This window comes from Terrapene carolina, unplaced genomic scaffold, assembly GCF_002925995.2.
Source record: "Terrapene carolina triunguis isolate 2854851 unplaced genomic scaffold, T_m_triunguis-2.0 Scaffold84, whole genome shotgun sequence".
NCBI lineage: Eukaryota > Metazoa > Chordata > Testudines > Emydidae > Terrapene > Terrapene triunguis.
This window is the reverse complement of record NW_020664435.1, coordinates 41,775,582-41,796,809: the sequence shown is the minus strand read 5'-3', so window position 1 is coordinate 41,796,809 and position 21,228 is coordinate 41,775,582. Positions and strand designations below refer to the sequence as shown.

At 43.8% G+C, this 21,228-nt stretch overlaps 1 protein-coding gene across 12 annotated transcripts in view; it reads right to left on the bottom strand.

Moving 5' to 3' along the window:
* KIAA1217 (KIAA1217 ortholog) overlaps positions 1-21,228 on the bottom strand; it is a 253,350-nt gene that overhangs the window by 65,598 nt on the left and 166,524 nt on the right. For 11 of the 12 annotated variants that reach the window (XM_024215983.2, XM_024215987.2, XM_024215992.2 and 8 more), the window contains one exon: positions 1,453-2,285. In XM_024215983.2, the coding sequence (XP_024071751.1) occupies positions 1,453-2,285 (833 nt within the window). Of the gene's footprint in view, positions 1-1,452; positions 2,286-13,202; positions 13,434-21,228 lie in introns of those variants that run through there. The other variant, XM_024215991.2, reaches the window with a different exon arrangement.

Sequence of the window (21,228 nt, the reverse complement as noted above, 5' to 3'; positions counted from 1 at the left end):
CCCTGGAGCCGGCCCTGCTTGGGGCTCAGTCTGGTGAGTATTTCGCACTCCTCACACCTCATAGATGTGTGCTCTGCGACTCGTCAGTACACTCACTCTGTAGCATACACAGCGCAATAAGGTGGCAGTGGCCAGCAGCAGTTGGGGCACATAGCCGCCACTGCACCAACCCCACAGGCAGGAGGCGGTGATCGGAGACAACCTGAGCAGGTCGGGTTGCTGTCAGACCAGACTCAAACCTGACACTTTAGTTGGGTTCTATTGGGTTCCCGTCGGGCTGCAAAACTCTACATAATGGGGGCACTCAAGAGAGATGTGAGGCACTCCTTCTCCCCCAGGGCTGAGTCATTAGTTACCTTTCACAGCCTTTAGCCTTTGAGAGTCTAGCGTTGTCCAGCTAGACTCCTTCAATTCCCTAAATAGTTCTATAAAAGTTAGCAGCACAGACAATAGCCTATCCATTAGTACAACTATACTGGTATATCTTAGCCATTTGCCAATATAATGATCTTTCTGCACTAGGGTGGGGTGTATGCCAGCAGAAGTCATCTGTGCTGACACAGACCTTTGTGCAAATCTGACCCTTAAGAAGACAGGAGAGATCACCATCAGGTGATAACTAACAGGTAGGTCATCAATTAACCATTTGTGATGCTGGAAAAAATCAGCAGAAAGAACATTCTTGTTTCAGGTATCAGAAGGGTAGCCATGTTAGTCTGGATCTGTAAAAAGTGACAAAGAGTCCTATGGCACCTTATAGACTAACAGAAGTATTGGAGCATAAGCTTTCGTGGGTGAATACCCACGCATGGTCTGACGAAGTGGGTATTCACCCACGAAAGCTTATGCTCCAATACATCTGTTAGTCTATAAGGTGACACAGGACTCTTTGTCAATTCTTGTTTCAGTTTCTTCAACAGGATGGACTTGCTGATCTCAGCAATGCTCCCCAAAGAGTATATTAAAAACAAACTATTCTATTTTTATGCAAATTCATGTTTTACAACAGATAAGACAGCCAGTGATAAATTCTTCCATTTCCTCACACTAGATGAGAAAAACCCCACTCCATAAAGAATAGAAATTGTAATATCAGAGTGCCATTCTGAACAGGTGTGAAATATATTCCCTTATTAACACTAGCAGCATAACATTTGTTCTTGTAACATGATTTATTTGTCTAAAAAAAATCCCAGTTAATCATTTTATTTTTTAAAATGATTGAAATGTACACTAAATTAATATGATCCTGGATCACCATTAGGAGGCAACACTTTTTTGAAAGTAAATTTAGTTCTTTTGGTGCATAGGCCCCTTTAAATTACTTACTGCCCTAATAGTTCTGTAAGGACCACACCCCAGTATACTGGGCTCCAGTATGTTAAATGAGGCTATGCACACAGATCAGGATTCTCTCTCATTTACATACCTTACATTCTTGCTCTGTCTTACCTTGTCTCTTTGTCTTTGGGCACCGCAGCTGATCCATAGCCAAACACCTGTTTGTCAGCCGCAGACGGAACTACCTCGACCATGCCAGGTGAACCCATAGCATTCCGTGCTTTTGTTTCCACAAACATAGGTGCTCCTGGTTCTTTTTTAAAGGACTGGCGACTAGGAGAAGACCTGTCCGGCTGGACGACATGAGGGGGCACATGTGTGTTATGCTGAGTATGAATATCAATCAGTCTCATGTCAGTGACTCTGTGTGGAGAGGCAGGAGGAGTTTTAGGACCAAGAGTTGGCAAATGGCTGTCAGGATATTTTCTTGGTTTTTGTCTGTACAATGATTGCTCCATCATTTCAGGTTGCAGAGAGGGGCTACAGTAAGTGTTTGAGGACCTCATTGCACTGCGATGATAAGCTACAATGTGATCAGGAACGTCAAGAGGGTGTCCAGTATGGGGAGCAGCAACACTCATCCTCCCCTCGTGATACAGGTAGGGGTCGGCATACAGGTTTTCATTTCGAAACAGCGCAAGGTTTTTGTTACTCAGGTCCTCATCTGGTTTCACGTCCCTTCTTTCCAAAATGGCACTAGGGCTCGGTGATATGGATCTTGATGCTGGCACACTTGAGAGCCTGTCTCTGGGAATTGTTGCATTGCCTGGCACGCCCATGGGCCTGGCCCCACCATAAGGAATTCTGGATGGAGACGGGGGCATAGAGTGGGGCACAGCTGTCATGGGTGATGAGCTTGGAATTGCATGAGAAGGATGCGTAGCAGATCCTGGCCGGAGAGTATTTGGGCCATCTCGGCCTATGTAAGCAATTTCTCTCTGCATCTGAAATAAAGGAAAACCATATGAGACACATCTTTACTCATTAGCTTACACATCACATTAGCTGCTGCTTAGACATCAACTACAGTGAAAAAAATTTAACTTACATTTCTTTATTATCTATTTAAATAAAATAAACTCTTTTGAGACAGCAGCTCCTAATGAAAACAGGATCTGCAGAAGGCAGGAAAATTGGCCCACATTAATAGAATATTAGAGAATTTTCTAAATTCATTTACTAATACAAGAAATATATTATGAGTATTCTCACTGATTATTTGCACTACAGTAGCATGGAGAGGCCTGAACCGAGATCTGGGCCTCATTTTGCTAGCTGCTGGACATGCACATAGTGACAACAGTCCCTGCCTTGAAGAGTTTATATATCTGTCTGAAATAGAAATACAGCTATGAATGATTGAGTCTAAATTTTGTCAGTGGCCATCAACAGTTTGCTGGTGCTTTTACTTATGTATCACAAATGAAGTCTGAAGAGGTATGCAGAACGATGCCTGCAGCCCTTACTCAAGCAAAATAAACTCTTGTAACCAACGGGACATTTGCTTCACTGCAGGATTTGGCCTTCTGATAATATCTTGCCAAGATCAGTACTTTTGTGCAGCAATCTGAAAATTATACATTGAGTGTATGTAGCATTGTTGTTGAGTGTAAGTATTTTCTGGTAGAGTTTTGTTGATATATATGAAAATTAATGTGACAGAACAGTTTTCTGATATAAAGCACATATCACAGACTTTCTGTATCACATGGCCAAAGATACTAGCGTGACTATTCATAGACTTTGTTTAAAAATAAAAGCCACTTACAACCACTTCCAGCTAAAGCTGACATAAAAAGAGCTGCAGTAATTGCCAACAGGAAGGAGGGAACAAACAGGAAAAAGAAGGGGGAACACGTCTTCTGAAGGATGTGTTAGTCTTTCGCTAGCTGGCAAGGGGCATAGCTGAAAACTTTGCAGACAATGGTATGCTCATCTGCTGCAGGGAATAGAGCATCTCACTCTGTTCAGCAGTGACCTCTCCAGATGACTGAGCATTACCACTGACAGGCACAGAAGGGGATCTCATTGCTGCAAGCTTAATTAATGCCTCTGATGATGAGTCTTGAATGATAAGTAGGGGAGGATGGGGATTAGCTGGGCTCCATCAAAGGTGCAGGGGACCTCATTTCCAAAGGAAAATATCTTTACTTTGCTTTAGAATGTGTTGTCCACTCAATATGGGTATGTCTACACTGCGTGTGGGGGTCAGCCTCCCAGCCCAGGTCCACAGACTCGTGCTAGTGCTCTAAAAATAGCTGTGTAGACGTTGTGGCTTGGGCTAGACCTTGGGCTCTGAAGCCCGGGGCGGAAGGGGAGTAGGGTTGGGAGGGGAGGGGAAGCTTGAGAGCCTGAGCCGCAATATCAAAGCAGCAACTACACAGCCGTCTTTAGTGCACTAGCATGAGCCCCGCTACCACAAGTCTGAGGAACCAGGCTGGGAGGCTCACTCCAAGATGCTGTGTAAACATGTTGACATCACACCCCATCATTTACATGGGATTCCAGCAAAAAACCAAATTCATCACCAAACCAGAATGATTGCTACCTTAACTTGTTTAGAAACATTTGACGTATATGCCTTGTTATGCACCATCTGTTTGAAATCCTTGTCCAACTTTTACTCCTTCATATTATGATAATGTGGCTGGATTTGCAGCAATCACAATGCATGCCAGCTAGTGAAGCAAGGGGTTACATTCTCTTCCTATCCCACCCACAAGTTTTTCCATTGTTAAGGAAATTGCCGTGCCTGTATATACAATACCACTGTTCCTCTCACAGCTTTGAAATTACAAATGACTCCACACTTTGAAATTACAAATGACTCTCCCTAGGACTGGAGTTCAGGGATTTGCAATACCAGGCATCAACAAGAGGAAAGGAGAGGAGATAACCTGGCAGCAGCAGCAAAAATACAGAAATAAATAAAACAGAACAAAGAAGAGCACAAGGATGGGCCGTGAAAACAACAACAAACTCCAAGCCAGACTGTTTCAGCCACAAGGAGAGAGATGGACATTTATCATTTGTTCCGTGAATTAGTATAATAAAAAAACTGAACAACAAAATTTAACATGCACAACCTCAACTGAATAAAAGATAAAATGAGATGACTGACATTTTACATACACAGCTGTCTGTCCTGCTTTGAGAGACAGGGCTGACCTTGGTCAGGGGGATGCTGTGGTCAAGCAGACACTGCAAGGTAAGAGGCGAGCACCAATCACCTGGGCTCCGCCCTCCACTTGTGGGTGGCTTCATTGCTGGCGTGGTGTTCCGGCTTGGCAGAAGGGGCAGGCAGGTCGGGCTGGCTCCCAGTTGGGGGAGGGGCAAAAGTTGTGGGGGGTGTTTTTTCAACTAGTGGCTTGGGAGGGTCTGCCACAGGGGTGAGCTGCAGGAGTGCCACTGAGCCTGGGGAAGTGCCCTGCAGGGCAGGCAGGGACCAGGGCTGGCCTTGCCCCCGGGGCTATACCATGCGCCAGTCTGTGCTGGGCTGTGGGGTGAGCTGCTTCTGCCAACCGTCTCCTTCTCTCACCCCAGGCTGCCTGGTGCAGCCCACCCACCAAGGTAGCTGCTCACTTGCCCCCAGATGCCTATGGAGCAGGGATGGATGGGGCGCGCCCGGGCTGGTGGCAAGCGCTCCTGTGGCCGCACAATGGTGTCCAAAGTTGGGTGGTGCTGAGGAGTGGAGGCGGCGGAGCTCCCTGGGCAGGTTCCCAGCAGCTCGGGGAAACAGACCCCGTGCTGGGTGCGAGCTGTGCTGGGCTTCCATTTGTGCCTTACTGCGCTCCCATCCCTCCAGCGCTTTGCACACTTGCCAGCCCGGTGTTCTCACCGTGGGTGCCAGAGGCTTAGGTGCTACAGCGAGCCAGCGCTGAGTGTACGGGCTGCCCAGGCTGTTTGCAGTGGTCTCTGCTGTAGGTGCACACAGTCCAGTCCACACCATAACTTAAAAGCTTCTCCACTAAACTCAAGGTGTGTGACTGCACTGTGTATCGTACTTAACCTCAAAGAAAGGGCACCAAAATACAAATTTGCCCATGGCGCCATTTTCCCTAAGGCCGACCCTGTTGAGAGACAGTCACACACTGTGCTGTGTGTCTTCTGAAGCCAGATGCTATGCACAGGCCTGGTCCAAAGCTCATTGAAGTCAATGGAAAGACTCCTCCTGACTACAGTGGGCTTTGGATCAGGCCCCCCCAAGTGTAAATCTGACATGTGTCAATGGGTGCTTGTGACTGTGAGAACAGGACTGAGACCAAAGTCTATAATCATTGTGCACAATAACTGTCTTCCAAGGTGCAGAAACATAGATGCTGGGATTCCCCGGCAGGCAGACACACGAGAAATTTGATAATATGAGGCGGAGAGGAGAAAAGTGTCAATAGGAAACTTGAGAAGCCCAGAATTAACAGTGACAGGTCTAATATCCTCTAGTCAATCCAACACTCATGCTGAATGGTCACTCATTTCTCCTGAGGCAGAGGACTCATTCAGCACAAAATTCCTGTTTTCTGTTTAGGTGCATTAAGACATAAATGAAGAATTCACACAGGACCTGGAGTATTGTTCAAAATAGGACTGGCCAGTACCTGGCATTTACAGTCTTTGCCCCATATCCATTTGTGCCAAGTACAGGTACATTTATTATTCTTTATTCCCTATTTGTACTACAGTAGCACACAGAGTTCTCAGTCAAGACCGGGGCCCGACTGGGGCCCCATTGTTTTGGGCATGGCACAAACACATAGAAAGACACTGTCTCCATCCTGAAAAGTGTATAATGTAATTGAAGACATGACTCAAAAAGTGGGTGTAACAATCAGAAGAAAGGAATGGCAGGGGTGGAAAGAGGAGGAGGGAGGGCATGAGTAACAATGACAGGAACACGGGGTTATGTAGATCGGATACGTGTACAGCTTGATGACTTGGAGTCATACAATTTTTGTGTGTTTGGATTATAACTTCTGCTTTCACCTGTTTAGTTTCTTTTTCTCTTGTTGTTCTGCCCCTGTTCCAAGTACCCAGATTTTTTGCCCATGAGCACTTTAGACCTGCATACAACGGTTTCTTTTTTTCCTTCTCATCTCTGTTCTAACTTTTGTGAGTTTCTTCTCTCTCTCTCTTTTTAATTCTTTTTTGCTCTCTCTTCTTTATCCCTCCTCCCTCTACTCCCCTCCCCCCATACACTGCTAGCATATACTGGGCCTCATGTTCTGGTGTGAAAGGCAAATGCCTCAGGAACAAAGTAAAGAGGCCACTGAGCTGGCCCGAGCCAGTATAAGTGATCTCCTGCCACAGCCAGCCTGCAGTAAGGGTGAGGGTAGGAATGTTCCTAATGTAGTCATGATGTCCCATGCTTCACAACTGCCTATATAAGAAAAAGCCCCAAATATCAGGACTTTCCCTATAAAATCGGGACATCTGGTCACCCTAAGCCACACTATCACATATGCCATGGGGTGTGGTTTTCCTCATGATGCAGCTTTCCCTATCCCTGGTGCTCCTCTCTCCTCCGCTGCTCTTTGTCCTGGAGCAGGAAACTCTGCCAGCCCTTACTCTGGAAAATGCAGCATAAAGCAAGTACCATCACTTCTTCTGTACTCAAATGCCGGGGGGGGGGGGAAAGCATTAACTTTCAGTTTCTCTAGTAAAAAAGATCTCCCCATTTTAAATAACAAGAGCTCCTCAGCAGCTGTGTTAAACAGCAGTAAAATCTGTAAAATACACAGAGGTTTAGCAGGAATGCCATGATCAGTGAATATTTTACCTCAGGAGCAAAGAAATCAGACGTGCACTGCACAGTAAAGCCCATATATATGGCCGTGCACCTCGTTTTGAAATTAGTTTTTCAATCTTTTACCGAATACTGAATTTTGAACTCAGTTACATACAGAATGGTAGCAAATCTGACCCATGCAGCACCACAATCTGCCTGGCTCACACACAGTTGCATGTTATGGAATGGAAGCCATAAAAGAGCCTTTACTCTTCCTTGCATAGTGCATGTATGGGCTGTGCAGAATTGCAGTCTCTGTACTCTATGGCGTGCAGGGCCTGGTCCATCCCTAAGTCCCCGAACTGCGTGGCACCTCAGAGGAGAGGATGGAAGCCTCATGGGCAGCAGAGGACAAGCTGCAATTCACTAAAGGGTGCAGTAGTAGGTGTGGCATGTTTCATGATGCATTTTGCTTTCCAGTGCTCCAATTGAGGCTGCCCTGCCGTGCTGCCCCTTACGCTAAGCTGTACCTAAATGGTACTATCTAGCCCACATCTTTTGTATTTTTCCCTTGCATACAAATAAGAAGGAAATGTTAAAACAAAGGACTGATACTCTGAACTCTGTTCCTTGCTCTACTATCAACTCACTGCGTCCTTAGGCAAATCACATCAGCTCTCTGTGACTTGGTTTACTCAACTGTAAACTGGATTTAATGATAAGAAATATTTTTCAAGGGCTTTGAGATTTCTGAATAAAGATGGTATGGAAAATGCTAAGTATTATTACAAAAAATAATATATTTATATGTAAATATTTTTTAATTAATAGGTTCTGTAATCACTCCACTAGAAAAAAATATCTTACTACTTTGTTAATCAAGTGAAAGATTTAATTTAAAAAAGACAAATGAATTAGTTAATTTATTCCTTCATCAGAATAAAATTAGAACCAAACTGTCCTAATTAACCTGAAATCTTAGTTTTAGTAGTTGCATTATAATATAGTTTCTATAGCTGAGTTACTGACCTTCCATTCTGGCTTCGCACTGCTGAAAGAATAAGTCAACTTTACTAAATTTTGCAAATAAGCATCAATATAGTTCTGCACTGGCTGAAATAATCTAATTTGAAATAAGAAATAGTACCTCTGAAAATTACAGAGTTAGTAAATGGTTTGAAAAACACCAGTGGCCTCTAAGTACAACCGAACATGTCACTAGTGCCTATAAAAAGTATTAATTTACTGGCTCCAGTGACAACCCCACATTAGAGTACCTAATCGACTGGAAGTTGTAGATTGCAAAGTTGTGGTTTCTCCTCCTCTGCCCATGCTACCATTCCATGTTTCCATTCTTCTTTAATCACCAACCCTGCCATCTGCCAATATTAATCAGTACTTTGGATGCTCCAATTTACTGTAAACGAGGTAGACTTCCAACTCCCCTGCTCTCTGTGCTCACAAACCCTACGTAGGGCGAGAGCTCACTTCTAAATGGAGGTGAAGTGGATGGGTTATAGCAGGGGTAGGCACGCGAGCTCATTTTCAGTGGCACTCACACTGCCCGGGTCCTGGCCACTGGTCCGGGGGGCTCTGCATTTTAATTTAATTTTAAATGAAGCTTCTTAAACATTTTTAAAACCTTATTTACTTTATATACAACAATAGTTTAGTTATATATTATAGACTTATAGAAAGATACACGATGTGACGGAGAGACTGCCGAGACTCATCAAGCCCTCGGATCGCTACCCCTTCCTGCTTCTCCACGTGGGAACCAATGATACTGCCAAGAATGACCTTGAGCGGATCACTGCAGACTATGTGGCTCTGGGAAGAAGGATAAAGGTGTTTGAGGCGCAAGTGGTGTTCTCGTCCATCCTCCCTGTGCAAGGAAAAGGCCTGGGTAGAGACCGTTGAATCATGGAAGTCAACGAATGGCTACGCAGGTGGTGTCGGAGAGAAGGCTTTGGATTCTTCGACCATGGGATGGTGTTCCAAGAAGGAGGAGTGCTAGGCAGAGACGGGCTCCACCTAACAAAGAGAGGAAAGAGCATCTTCGCAAGCAGGCTGGCTAACCTAGTGAGGAGGGCTTTAAACTAGGTTCACCGGGGGAAGGAGATCAAAGCCCTGAGGTAAGTGGGGAAATGGGATCCTGGGAGGAAGCAACAGCAGGAGAGCGCAAGAGGGGAGGACTCCTGTCTCATACTGAGAAAGAGGGACGATCGATGAGTTCTCTTAAGTGCCTATACACAAATGCAAGAAGCCTGGGAAACAAGCAGGGAGAACTGGAAGTCCTGGCACAGTCAGGGAACTATGATGCGATTGGAATAACAGAGACTTGGTGAAATAACTCACATGACTGGAGTACTGTAATGGATATAAACTGTTCAGGAAGGACAGGCAGGGCAGAAAAGGTGCGGGAGTTGCATTGTATGTAACAGAGGAGTATGACTGCTCAGAGCTCCGGTATGAAACTGCAGAAAAACCTGAGAGTCTCTGGATAAAGTTGAGACGTGTGAGCAACAAGGGCGATGTCGTGGTCGGAGTCTGCTATAGACCACCAGACCAGGGGGATGAGGTGGACGAGGCGTTCTTCCAGCAACTAACAGAAGTTGCTAGATCGCAGGCCCTGGTTCTCATGGGAGACTTTAATCACCCTGATATCTGCTGGGAGAGCAATACAGCGGTGCACAGAAAATCCAGGAAGTTTTTGGAAAGTGTAGGGAACAATTTCCTGGTGCAAGTGCTGGAGGAACCAACTAGGGGCAGAGCTTTTCTTGACCTGCTGCTCACAAACAGGGAAGAATTAGTAGGGGAAGCAAAAGCAGATGGGAACCTGGGAGGCAGTGACCATGAGATGGTCGAGTTCAGGATCCTGACACAAGGAAGAAAGGAGAGCAGCAGAATATGGACCCTGGACTTCAGAAAAGCAGACTTTGACTCCCTCAGGGAACAGATGGGCAGGATCCCCTGGGAGAATAACATGAAGGGCAAAGGGGTCCAGGAGAGCTGGCTGTATTTTAAAGAATCCTTATTGTGGTTGCAGGAACAAACCATCCCGACGTGTAGAAAGAATAGTAAATATGGCAGGCAACCAGCTTAGCTTAACAGTGAAATCCTTGCTGACCTTAAACGCAAAAAAGAAGCTTACAAGAAGTGGAAGATTGGACAAATGACCAGGGAGGAGTATAAAAATATCGCTCAGGCATGCAAGAGTGAAATCAGGAAGGCCAAATCGCACTTGGAGTTGCAGCTAGCAAGAGATGTTAAGAGTAACAAGAAGGGTTTCTTCAGGTATGTTAGCAACAAGAAGAAAGTCAAGGAAAGTGTGGGCCCCTTACTGAATGAGGGAGGCAACCTAGTGACAGAGGATGTGGAAAAAGCTAATGTACTCAATGCTTTTTTTGCCTCTGTCTTCACAAACAAGGTCAGCTCCCAGACTGCTGGACTGGGCAGCACAGTATGGGGAGGAGGTGACGAGCCCTCTGTGGAGAAAGAAGTGGTTCGGGACTATTTAGAAAAACTGGATGAGCACAAATCCATGGGGCCGGATGCGCTGCATCCGAGGGTGCTAAAGGAGTTGGCGGATGTGATTGCGGAGCCATTGGCCATCATCTTTGAAAACTCATGGCGATCGGGGGAGGTCCCGGATGACTGGAAAAAGGCTAATGTAGTGCCCATCTTTAAAAAAGGGAAGGAGGAGGATCCGGGGAACTACAGGCCAGTCAGCCTCACCTCAGTCCCTGGAAAAATCATGGAGCAGATCCTCAAGGAATCAATTATGAAACACTTAGAGGAGAGGAAAGTGATCAGGAACAGTCAGCATGGATTCACCAAGGGGAAGTCGTGCCTGACTAACCTAATCGCCTTCTATGAGGAGATAACTGGCTCTGTGGATGAAGGGAAAGCAGTGGATGTGTTATTCCTTGACTTTAGCAAAGCTTTTGATACGGTCTCCCATAGTATTCTTGCCGCCAAGTTAAAGAAGTATGGACTGGATGAATGGACTGTAAGGTGGATAGAAAGCTGGCTAGATCGTCGGGCTCAACGGGTAGTGATCAATGGCTCCATGTCTAGTTGGCAGCCGGTTTCAAGCGGAGTGCCCCAAGGGTCGGTCCTGGGGCCGGTTTTGTTTAATATCTTTATTAATGATCTGGAGGATGGTGTGGACTGCACTCTCAGCAAGTTTGCAGATGACATTAAACTGGGAGGCGTGGTAGATACGCTGGAGGGTAGGGATAAGATACAGAGGGACCTAGACAAATTAGAGGATTGGGCCAAAAGAAACCTGATGAGGTTCAACAAGGACAAGTGCAGAGTCCTGCACTTAGGACGGAAGAATCCTATGCACTGCTACAGACTAGGGACCGAATGGCTAGGTAGTAGTTCTGCAGAAAAGGACCTAGGGGTCACAGTGGACGAGAAGCTGGATATGAGTCAACAATGTGCTTTTGTTGCCAAGAAGGCTAATGGCATTTTGGGCTGTATAAGTAGGGGCATTGCCAGCAGATCGAGGGACGTGATCGTTCCCCTTTATGCAACATTGGTGAGGCCTCATCTGGAGTACTGTGTCCAGTTTTGGGCCCCACACTACAAGAAGGATGTGGAAATATTGGAAAGAGTCCAGCGGAGGGCAACAAAAATGATTAGGGGTCTGGAGCACATGACTTATGAGGAAAGGCTGAGGGAACTGGGATTGTTTAGTCTCCAGAAGAGAAGAATGAGGGGGGATTTTATAGCTGCTTTCAACTACCTGAGGGGGGGTTCCAAAGAGGATGGAGCTCGGCTGTTCTCAGTGGTGGCAGATGACAGAACAAGGAGCAATGGTCTCAAGTTGCAGTGGGGGAGGTCTAGGTTGGATATTAGGAAACACTATTTCACTAGGAGGGTGGTGAAGCACCGGAATGCGTTACCTAGGGAGGTGGTGGAGTCTCCTTCCTTGGAGGTTTTTAAGGCCCGGCTTGACAAAGCCCTGGCTGGGATGATTTAGTTGGGAATTGGTCCTGCTTTGAGCAGGGGGTTGGACTAGATGACCTCCTGAGGTCCCTTCCAACCCTGATATTCTATGATTCTATGAAAGAGACCTTCTAAAAATGTTAAAATGTATTACTGGCACGCGAAACCTTAAATTAGAGTGAATAAATGAAGACTCGGCACACCACCTTCTGAAAGGTTGCCAACCCCTGGGTTATAGGAACCAATGGGAGCTGCTCAGCTAAGTGTTGAGCTGTTCACTACTCTGGAAACGTTGAGGGAGGTGTTATAGTGCATAAGCCATAATCCTCCTATTAGCAGGAGAATTTGTTTTCCTGGACAGTGGCTGCTGATCACCTCACCTTCATACTGTGGTGTACCACTGCTATAGGCAACATTCAGTTCCCATGGCCCAACACAGACCTTCTTCGGCGCTATGCATCCATATGAAAAGGGGTATGGGCACAAGTACTGTCTAGCCATGAGAAGCATAGTGCACTTTTTCAATATACTGTATGGTTGCTGCCTGCATGCTGGCTGAGGTGGCGGGTGCAGCTTAGCTGGTACACCATCTCTCCTTCCATATGGCACAGGATCAAGCACATACTTAACATTTTTCTTGATTATACACAGTTCTTTCATGTACACCTGCACATAAGCCTAGCCTCTACAGTTATATAAATGTTTATCTCATGGTATTTTACATGTTTGGTTCAGATCCTTTATGTATCCCTGCTTACACATAAGTTTCATTCACACAGTATCCTAAAAGTCCTATGGGGAAGCAAAGAATACCCATTTAACTTTTTATTGAATAAAGAGCAAATCTGTAAAACTGCAAGCTAATCACAAAACAAACGTAAGAGCAAAAATAATGGCTGACGGCTTAAACTCATCTATAGTCAATGTGTACATTAATCATGGCTTCTATAAACATGTGGCAAAGATTTTTAGGACAGATTTTAGACTGTCTGTTCTTTCAGGCAAAATTTTAAAAAATATGCTTAAGTACTCTACCTCTAATCCATGTATTTGTGCCTACTGTTCTGAGACTGCTATTAAAAACAATACTATTTTTTTAACTAGACAACATTGCAACTCAAAGACAAATAAAATTATCCTTGCCAAACGTTTTTATTCTGAAATAATTAAAGCCACTTACTTTTACTTAGGGCAATCACCTGCATGTATACAGCAGTAAGAACAACATTTGGTTCCACTTCATAAAATACAGTTCTTTTGTTTACAGCCTTGAATCTGAATCCTCCGTCTAGAATATGACATTTTAGGCATCCAGCCTTCTTGGAAAAAGATTTTAAACCTTAAAAAGGCTCCTCATTCCCTCTGCTTGCAACAAGTATGGGCCACCTTGTTTTACTGGAGCATCCAAATAGTGCTGCTTCAAGAGACTGAAGTACTTTTCCACAGGATAAGTCTGCAATTTCTCCTCCCCTTAGAAATTAGTCACTAAATAACCTTTCTGGCATGTCACCCAGCCACAAACTGTGCATCCTACCACTATGTAATTCATTCACTGAACAATTTCTTTAATGTGTGTGTATAAAATATAAAGAAGAGACTAACGTTAAAGAATGAAGCAATACAGAGTCTTGCAAAGGAGTGAACCATAAATAAAACAGCAGGTAACCTTTACTAAGGGAAGAAGGCTTATTCTAAAAGAAAACAATATGAAATACACATGTTAATTATTCAGTAAGAACTCAGTAAACTCAGCATTGCAGAAAACTTACGAAAAACACAGAACACATTGATTTGAGCAACTTTTAAAGTATTCAGCTTGGTAGAGACATTTAGTGGAGTGAAATGTGAAACTCTCCCTAAGATATAGCACCTGAGCAAAACAAGAGGCTGTCTACTAATTAACCAGTCACCTTAGCAGCTTTACCAAGCTGAACTTTGGGACCATCGTAAATCAATTTCATTGCTATCTCGTCAGAACATTGCACAAGCAATTAAGATCACTTTTGAAAAAAGAGACAATTAAAAAAAGCAACTGTTGATTATTTATTTAGGATGATTACAGGAAACGACCTTCCCTCCGAACCCCACACCCAAAATATTCAATAATGTTGGAAATATGTTTTTAAAAATACAATACTCACTCAGGTCGGAGAGATGGAACTGAAATGACACAGGGAAAACACACAACATAAGCACTTTACAGCACTGCAGTTATCTGCTGGGAGTTTATTTTTAAAAAATGCTGCCTGTGTCATTATAGAGGGCATTTGTGGGCTAGATCCACAAAGGGATTTAGATGCTTAGCTGCCACTTTCGGTGCCCAAAGCCAAAATCTCAAATCCCTGCTCAACTGCCACCTAACCCTGTAGGTGCCTAAGTTTCCAGTGGTGAAATCCCCTAGCTGCCTGAATTTCTGCCAGTGGGAATGTGCACAGCTGCCTAAGCCCTAACGCCAAGGCCCCTAAGCCTCAATGGAATTCACAAACTAGGTGTCCCCCTGCCTATCTTGCCCGTGGGCCCCAATCTGGTAGGAGCATGCCTACTGCACTGGGCCTTAGACAAAACACATCTGGAAGAGGATGAGAAGATAGTGGTAGTGCTGCCCCCTTTATAACTTTTGCCCTGTGGGTAGAGCACCCATGCAGGATGACCCAGGTTCAAATCACTCCTGTGCCTAATGTGGAGCAGGGATTTGAATCTAGGTCTCCTCTTCAAAAAGTGCCCCTAATCACTTGGCTATGAGGAATCTCTCTCAATCTGTCCTGCTGAAGCTGTTCCACTTTGGTCATTGGAACAAGGACTGGAGCCTGTCTCTCCCACATGCCAGCTCAGTGCCCTAACCACAGGGCTATAGACTCTCTCTCACACTTGCTCTGGCCCAGTGGCTGTTAAGTATTCTACACGAAATGGAACAGCTTCAGCAGGAGAGTGAAAGTGCCCCGCCCCAGAACACCCTTTAGCCCAGTAGTTAGGGCACTTACCTGAGAGGTGAGAGACCTGGGTTCAAAGCAGGCAGAATGGGAATTTAGAGAGGGTTCACAACTGGAGGGAGGAGACAGCTCCCTCCAGCCCAGACTTAGGCACCTCAACTCCCTCTCATTGGCTTTTCTTATTGGCTGGCTTAGGCGTCTCCACACTCAGCGTGCTGGCTTTTGTGGATCTCATTGTTAGATGCCTATCTCTCCCCATACATTGCATAGGAGCCTGGGCACCGAACTCAGGGCTGTGGATTACATTAGGTTGCACGGCGCCTAAAGGAGCTGTCCATAAATGACATCACAGAGGTTTTGGTGATTTTCAAGACCCATACACCCCTTGTAACGCTTGGTAACAGTGAAACAAACACAAAATTAAGGACCCGCACATGCACCCCCTTAATATGTTACTTAATATACAGACAGCCCCAAACATTAGGCCTTGCACCACTGATTACAAGTCCCCTTTTCTGTGGTCCTAGCCCCATGGGTTTTTTCAGCTGGAGGAAAGGCATAAAGTGTTACTGATGAGAAAGGGAAAAAAGTGAGAGCTGTACTAGCATGGGGAAATTTGCTGGATTAATCTCTACCCTCCCTTCCTTCAAGAGAACCAAACTCATACAATTTGAGTTGTACATGTATGGGATTATATGACTGACATCTGCTCAATGTGCAGCGGCAGTCAAAAAAGCTAACAGAATGTTAGGAATCATTAGGAAAGGGATAGATAATAAGATAGAAAATATCATAATGCCTTTATAATAATCCACTGTACGCGCACATCTTGAATACAACATGCAGTTCTGGTGCCCCATCTCAAAAAAGATATATTAGAATTGGGGAAGGTACAGAGAAGGGCAACAAAAACTGTTAGGGGTATAGAACAACTTCCATAAGATGAAAGATTAAGAAGACTGGGATTTTTCAGCTTGGAAAAGCAACGACTAGGGGGTATGATAGAGATCTATAAAATCTTGACTGGTGTGGAGAAAGTGAATAAGGAAGTGTTATTTACTCTTTCACATAACACAAGAACTAGGGGTCACACAATGAAATTAATAGGCAGAGGCTTAAAGCAAACAAAAGAAGTACTTCTTCACACAACACACAGTCACCCTGTGGATCTAGTTGCCAGGGGATGTTGTGAAGGTCAAAACTATAACAGAGTTCAAAAAAGATTTAGATAAATTCATGGAAGATAGGTCTACCAATGGCTATTAGCCAGGATGGGCAGGGATACAACACCATGCTCTGTGAAAAGCAACAGAGGGTCCTGTGGCACCTTTAAGACTAACAGAAGTATTGGGAGCATAAGCTTTCGTGGGTAAGAACCTCACTTCTTCAGATGCAAGTAATGGAAATCTCCAGAGGCAGGTATAAATCAGTATGGAGATAAAGAGATTAGTTTAATCAGGGAGGGTGAGGTGCTCTGCTAGCAGTTGAGGTGTGAACACCAAGGGAGGAGAAACTGCTTCTGTAGTTGGATAGCCATTCACAGTCTTTGTTTAATCCTGATCTGATGGTGTCAAATTTGCAAATGAACTGGAGCTCAGCAGTTTCTCTTTGGAGTCTGGTCCTGAAGTTTTTTTGCTGTAAGATGGCTACCTTTACATCTGCTATTGTGTGGCCAGGGAGGTTGAAGTGTTCTCCTACAGGTTTTTGTATATTGCCATTCCTGATATCTGACTTGTGTGACACCATGCTCTGTGTGTCCCTTGCCTCTGTCTGCAAGAAGCTGGGAGTGGACGATGGGATGGATCACTCAAAGATTGCCTGTTCTGTTCATTCTCTCTGAAGCAGATGGCATTGGCCACTGTCGGAAGACAGGATACTGAACTAGATGGACCTTTGGTGTGACTGTTCTTATGACTCTGTGTGTGTGTATTAGTGGGGGAGGGGGGTCATCCATGATGGGATGTGATTGGAATAATACTTTTCTATTCTATGGTGTTTTCCCCAAAGCACTTTGCAAAAATTAATTTAGCTTCACAACACTTCAATGAGAAAGGTATTATTACAATTGTTTCACAGATGGGAAAACTGAGGCACAAGGTCGTTAAGTGACTTGACTAAGGTCAGTGGTAAATCTAGGAACAGAGTCCAGGATTTCAGACTCACAGTCTCATGCTCTAATCAATAGATATCATTTCTGTTTCAATAAGCAGATGGAAGAACTCTTTCACATTACAGACAACTTTGGCATGTTGTGACACAAGCACCATTTTTTTAAAAAAAATGTACAAAACATCACCACTGGTATTGACTAGAATTTCACCGTATTTTCACACAGTATACTCATATTTTTTAAAAATAATAGCTTGATTAAATATTTGCACTAGAAATATATTAATGGAATGTCATGGCATAAAAAGACCACTAAATCCATTTATTTGTATTTTTAATTTAATCAGTCAGGGTTTCTTGTGGCTATAGGAAGCAAAACATTCTCTACCATTGAGGCATCTGGTTTATATTTGGCAGCTTTAGCTAGCCTATCAAGCACTCACTTTTCTTAAATGTGGATTTGGATGCTTGATTTAGTTATAACTAAAGTCAGAACTGCTGACCAACTGGACCCCAGAAACACCAAAAGTGGAAACCAGACAAATTGTTTAATACATATTGATAACACAGGCGCTTCCTAACAAGTGCAGTATACATTCTACCAATAGCCTTTTAAAAAAAGTTTAACAACCCTGCAGTGAGAAATCCCATTAATATTGTGTCTTACTGTAGTTGATCTGCAATGACTTACAAACTGGTAGGATGTACATAAGAACGGCCATATTGGGTCACACCAATGGTCCACTTAGCACAGTATCCTGTCCTCTGACAGGGACTAATGCCATGTGCTTCAGAGGGAATAAACAGAACGGGCAGTCATTGAGTGATCCATCCCGTTGTCCACTCCCAGCTTCATTTTCCATAACTGGACTCTAGCATAATAAAGTATACCCCAGAACACCAGCTATACTGTAACTGGGTTCCTGCGCATCAGACACAATATACAATAAGCTTCAAGTATGTCTGATGCACAGGAAGGTTTTTATTACTTAAGGAATGAAGCCTCTTTTAATTTGAAAATATTCATAGCCCAAATTTATAAATAATGCATGGACATGTCATTACCAAGACTGCAATTCAATCTCTGGGTTCTTATAATACATACAAACCACTCAAGCATCACTCTCCATTTTAATTACTTTATCAGAGCCCCTCAAGGCTTGTCTATCTTGCCGTGCCTTATCCTGCTTTTACTTGGAAGCTATTTACTTGTTTATGATGTTCCGTATGAGGTTTCTTTTTCAGCTTGACACACAGTACAAAAAAGGGAATGATCCTGAGAGGTACCAAGCACCAGGCTTCATCAGGATCAGGCACAAAATTCTGGGCTATTTATTGCTCTAAAATCCATGTTAGTGAAAGGCTGAAGTCACCATTGGGCACTTAACTGCACCACTCTCCCTAATTTCCTCTAAAACACTAATAACTTCATTAGTCTCTTGGAGCTTTGCAGATATTTTCCCTTCCCATTAATTTCTCTCTCTTTTTTATTAGTTGAAAAATGTTACAGACACAAGGGGAAAAAATATCATTTATAAAGGTTGGACAAGATTTTTTTTTAAAGATCTATTTCACTGCATATGTATGACACAAGGATGTTTCCATTTTATCATCTGACCATTCTGACAATTATTCCTTTTCTCTTTTAAAATATTTTTATAGCTGGAAATACTTAAGTAGCTAGTCTTGTTTTTCATTTCTATAAATAACTGTTTCCTTGAAAAAACACAGACAAGCTGACTTATGTACTAGACTGTTTATTACTAATTTAGGGCCTGAACCTGCACTCCAGGACAAACTTTGCCAGAGTATGGAGTCAATGAGAGTTTTGCTTGAACATGACTAACTAATACAGTCCCACAAAACCCCAAAACTAAGGTAATTTGTCAGAGATGTTTTCACAGAAATATGCCAAGGAAAGTGTTGATTTCTGCTGTTTTTGCCACTGAGGTCCTCAAGTGAATACCAAAAGTTCCAGCACATACTAGCTAGCATAGAGTCTAATCCTGATCCAAGAAATTAGAAGTTACAGATGACAAATTCCTGTTATAACATCTAGATCAGTGGCTCTCAAGTTATGGGCTAAGGTCCACAAGGACTGCCAGGGGGTCTGTAGCACCCATCTTTCTCAGCTTAGTGGAGCACTGGCAGCCTATAAGTAAGGCCATCCGCTCCTTGCTCTAAGAGGAGAGGAACTGATCCCCAGATCTGTACCCTTCCATTTCTCAGTAGAAGAGGGAAGAGAAGTGCTAATGGCCCATCCTGATACCCCATATCACTTTTTCTCCTTCCAGTGAAAAGCATGGGACAGTGAAGGGTAAGCACAGGCAGCTGGTACTCATGTTTATATGCGGCTGGCAGAGTGGAACAAGCCAGCGCCATCTTTATGCTACTGTGTCCTGTGAATTATTTCCCATACATTGTAACAAACTTTAAAAATAGTCTCACATTTTCTAAAGCAGCCCTCCAGGTAACCATCTATATTTATAGCCACTTAGATTTCTGTGGCAGCTCCAAAAATATCAAAAAATGGACCCGTCAGAATTGTTATTTGAGTTCTGATGGCAGGTCCAGATGGATGGGGAGGTAAGAGACTAGTTCTAGCAGTATAAGGAGGCTTAGAGTTGTGACATTCACAGATGATTTAGTTTCTGCGCTCTTAGCGTACCTTCTGATTTGTATTACCTCTTAACAAGGTCTTCACAGATTCCTAAGGCACTTGCTAAAGCAGAGTATGTCTGTGGTAAACACAGGTGCTTTAAATTCCATCACCTTATATTCATTCCAAACGTCCCATTTCTTTTTAAAAATCACTTAAATATCAACTAGTGTGAACCACCGTAAAGAGCTCTATAGTACTTGTGCTTCAGTAGGAAGTAGAAGGACTTCCTGTAGAAGAGATGGCTCTTACAACATTAGGCAAGCTGTGTCTGAACCCACTAAACCCAGGCACCTGAATACCAAGCCAGCATCATTTTTTTGCAGAATATATTTTTTAAATGTTTTAATATTGTAGATTAAATTGTGTGTTCGGTCATTTGGTGGTGGCAGCATTTCGGCAGAATCAAGAATTTCACATGATTAAACATTTATCAGAAATGAAATACAGGCAAGTAGGGGTGGGTGAATCTTGTGGGGGATGAAGATTCTGCAAGCCTCTCCAGTTATTTCTGGGGTCACAAAATTAGGGTCAATATAACAAGCCCTTTTCTGAAGCTGCATGAGCCAGGGACTATGGGATCGGCTATTATTTCAAGCTGCAATCCTCCCACTCTCCTGTAATTTAAACCTCATGTTTTCTCCCAGAGGTGATTCAATACAAATAAACATGTTTTTCTAGCTAAAAGGAAGTCACTGGTACACACACACACACACACACACATATATATATATATATAAAAGCCCCCCCAAAAGCTAAGCTGGCACCAGTGGCTGTGCTAAACTATACACATCTACAATTGTGCTGATTTCATTGGCATTTTTCTCTTCTTCCCTACCTGTTACATCTCTATATATAGGGTTCTCACTCAATCTACTCTCTGGCTCCATTTTCACCTTGTTTTCCATTGTCTTTTCCCTCTGCCCCAAGACTCAAACTGAGATGATATAACCAGAATGGGATACTCACAGCTTCTTCTACCTTCCTTATTAGCTATCCCACCTCATTTTTGGAATCCCAAGCTTCCTCCCTCTTTCCTAGACAAGGCCTTGACCACATCATATACTAGCCAGCCCTGGGAGAGACAGCAAGGCAATAAGGGAAGAGGAAGGTCAGCAGCAGCATGCCGGGGGCAGGGAGGGGCTCCTGTGGCTGGCATATCCTGGAACTCAAAGGTTGCAGGAGAGGCGGCATGAGGAAGGAGAACATAACACTTAAAGGGGTGACAATGGGACTAAATGACCTAACCTAGCTATAGGAGAGAGACTAACAGGTTTAAGGCCTATGAACTCTTACCTTAGAACTATAGGGAAATGTTTTAAACCATTTACCTGGGGTTGCAGTAGAAATCACCCAATGCCTGCTGGATCCTTGGAGAACCCTCTTGGAGAGTTGAACTTTTGTTGATGTGACCTAGGACTGCTAAAACAGGCACGTTTTGAAATTGCTCAATATTTTCTTGTTTTCAAGTTAAGTTTGTTTGGGTTATAGGAGCTACTGGAAAGCTC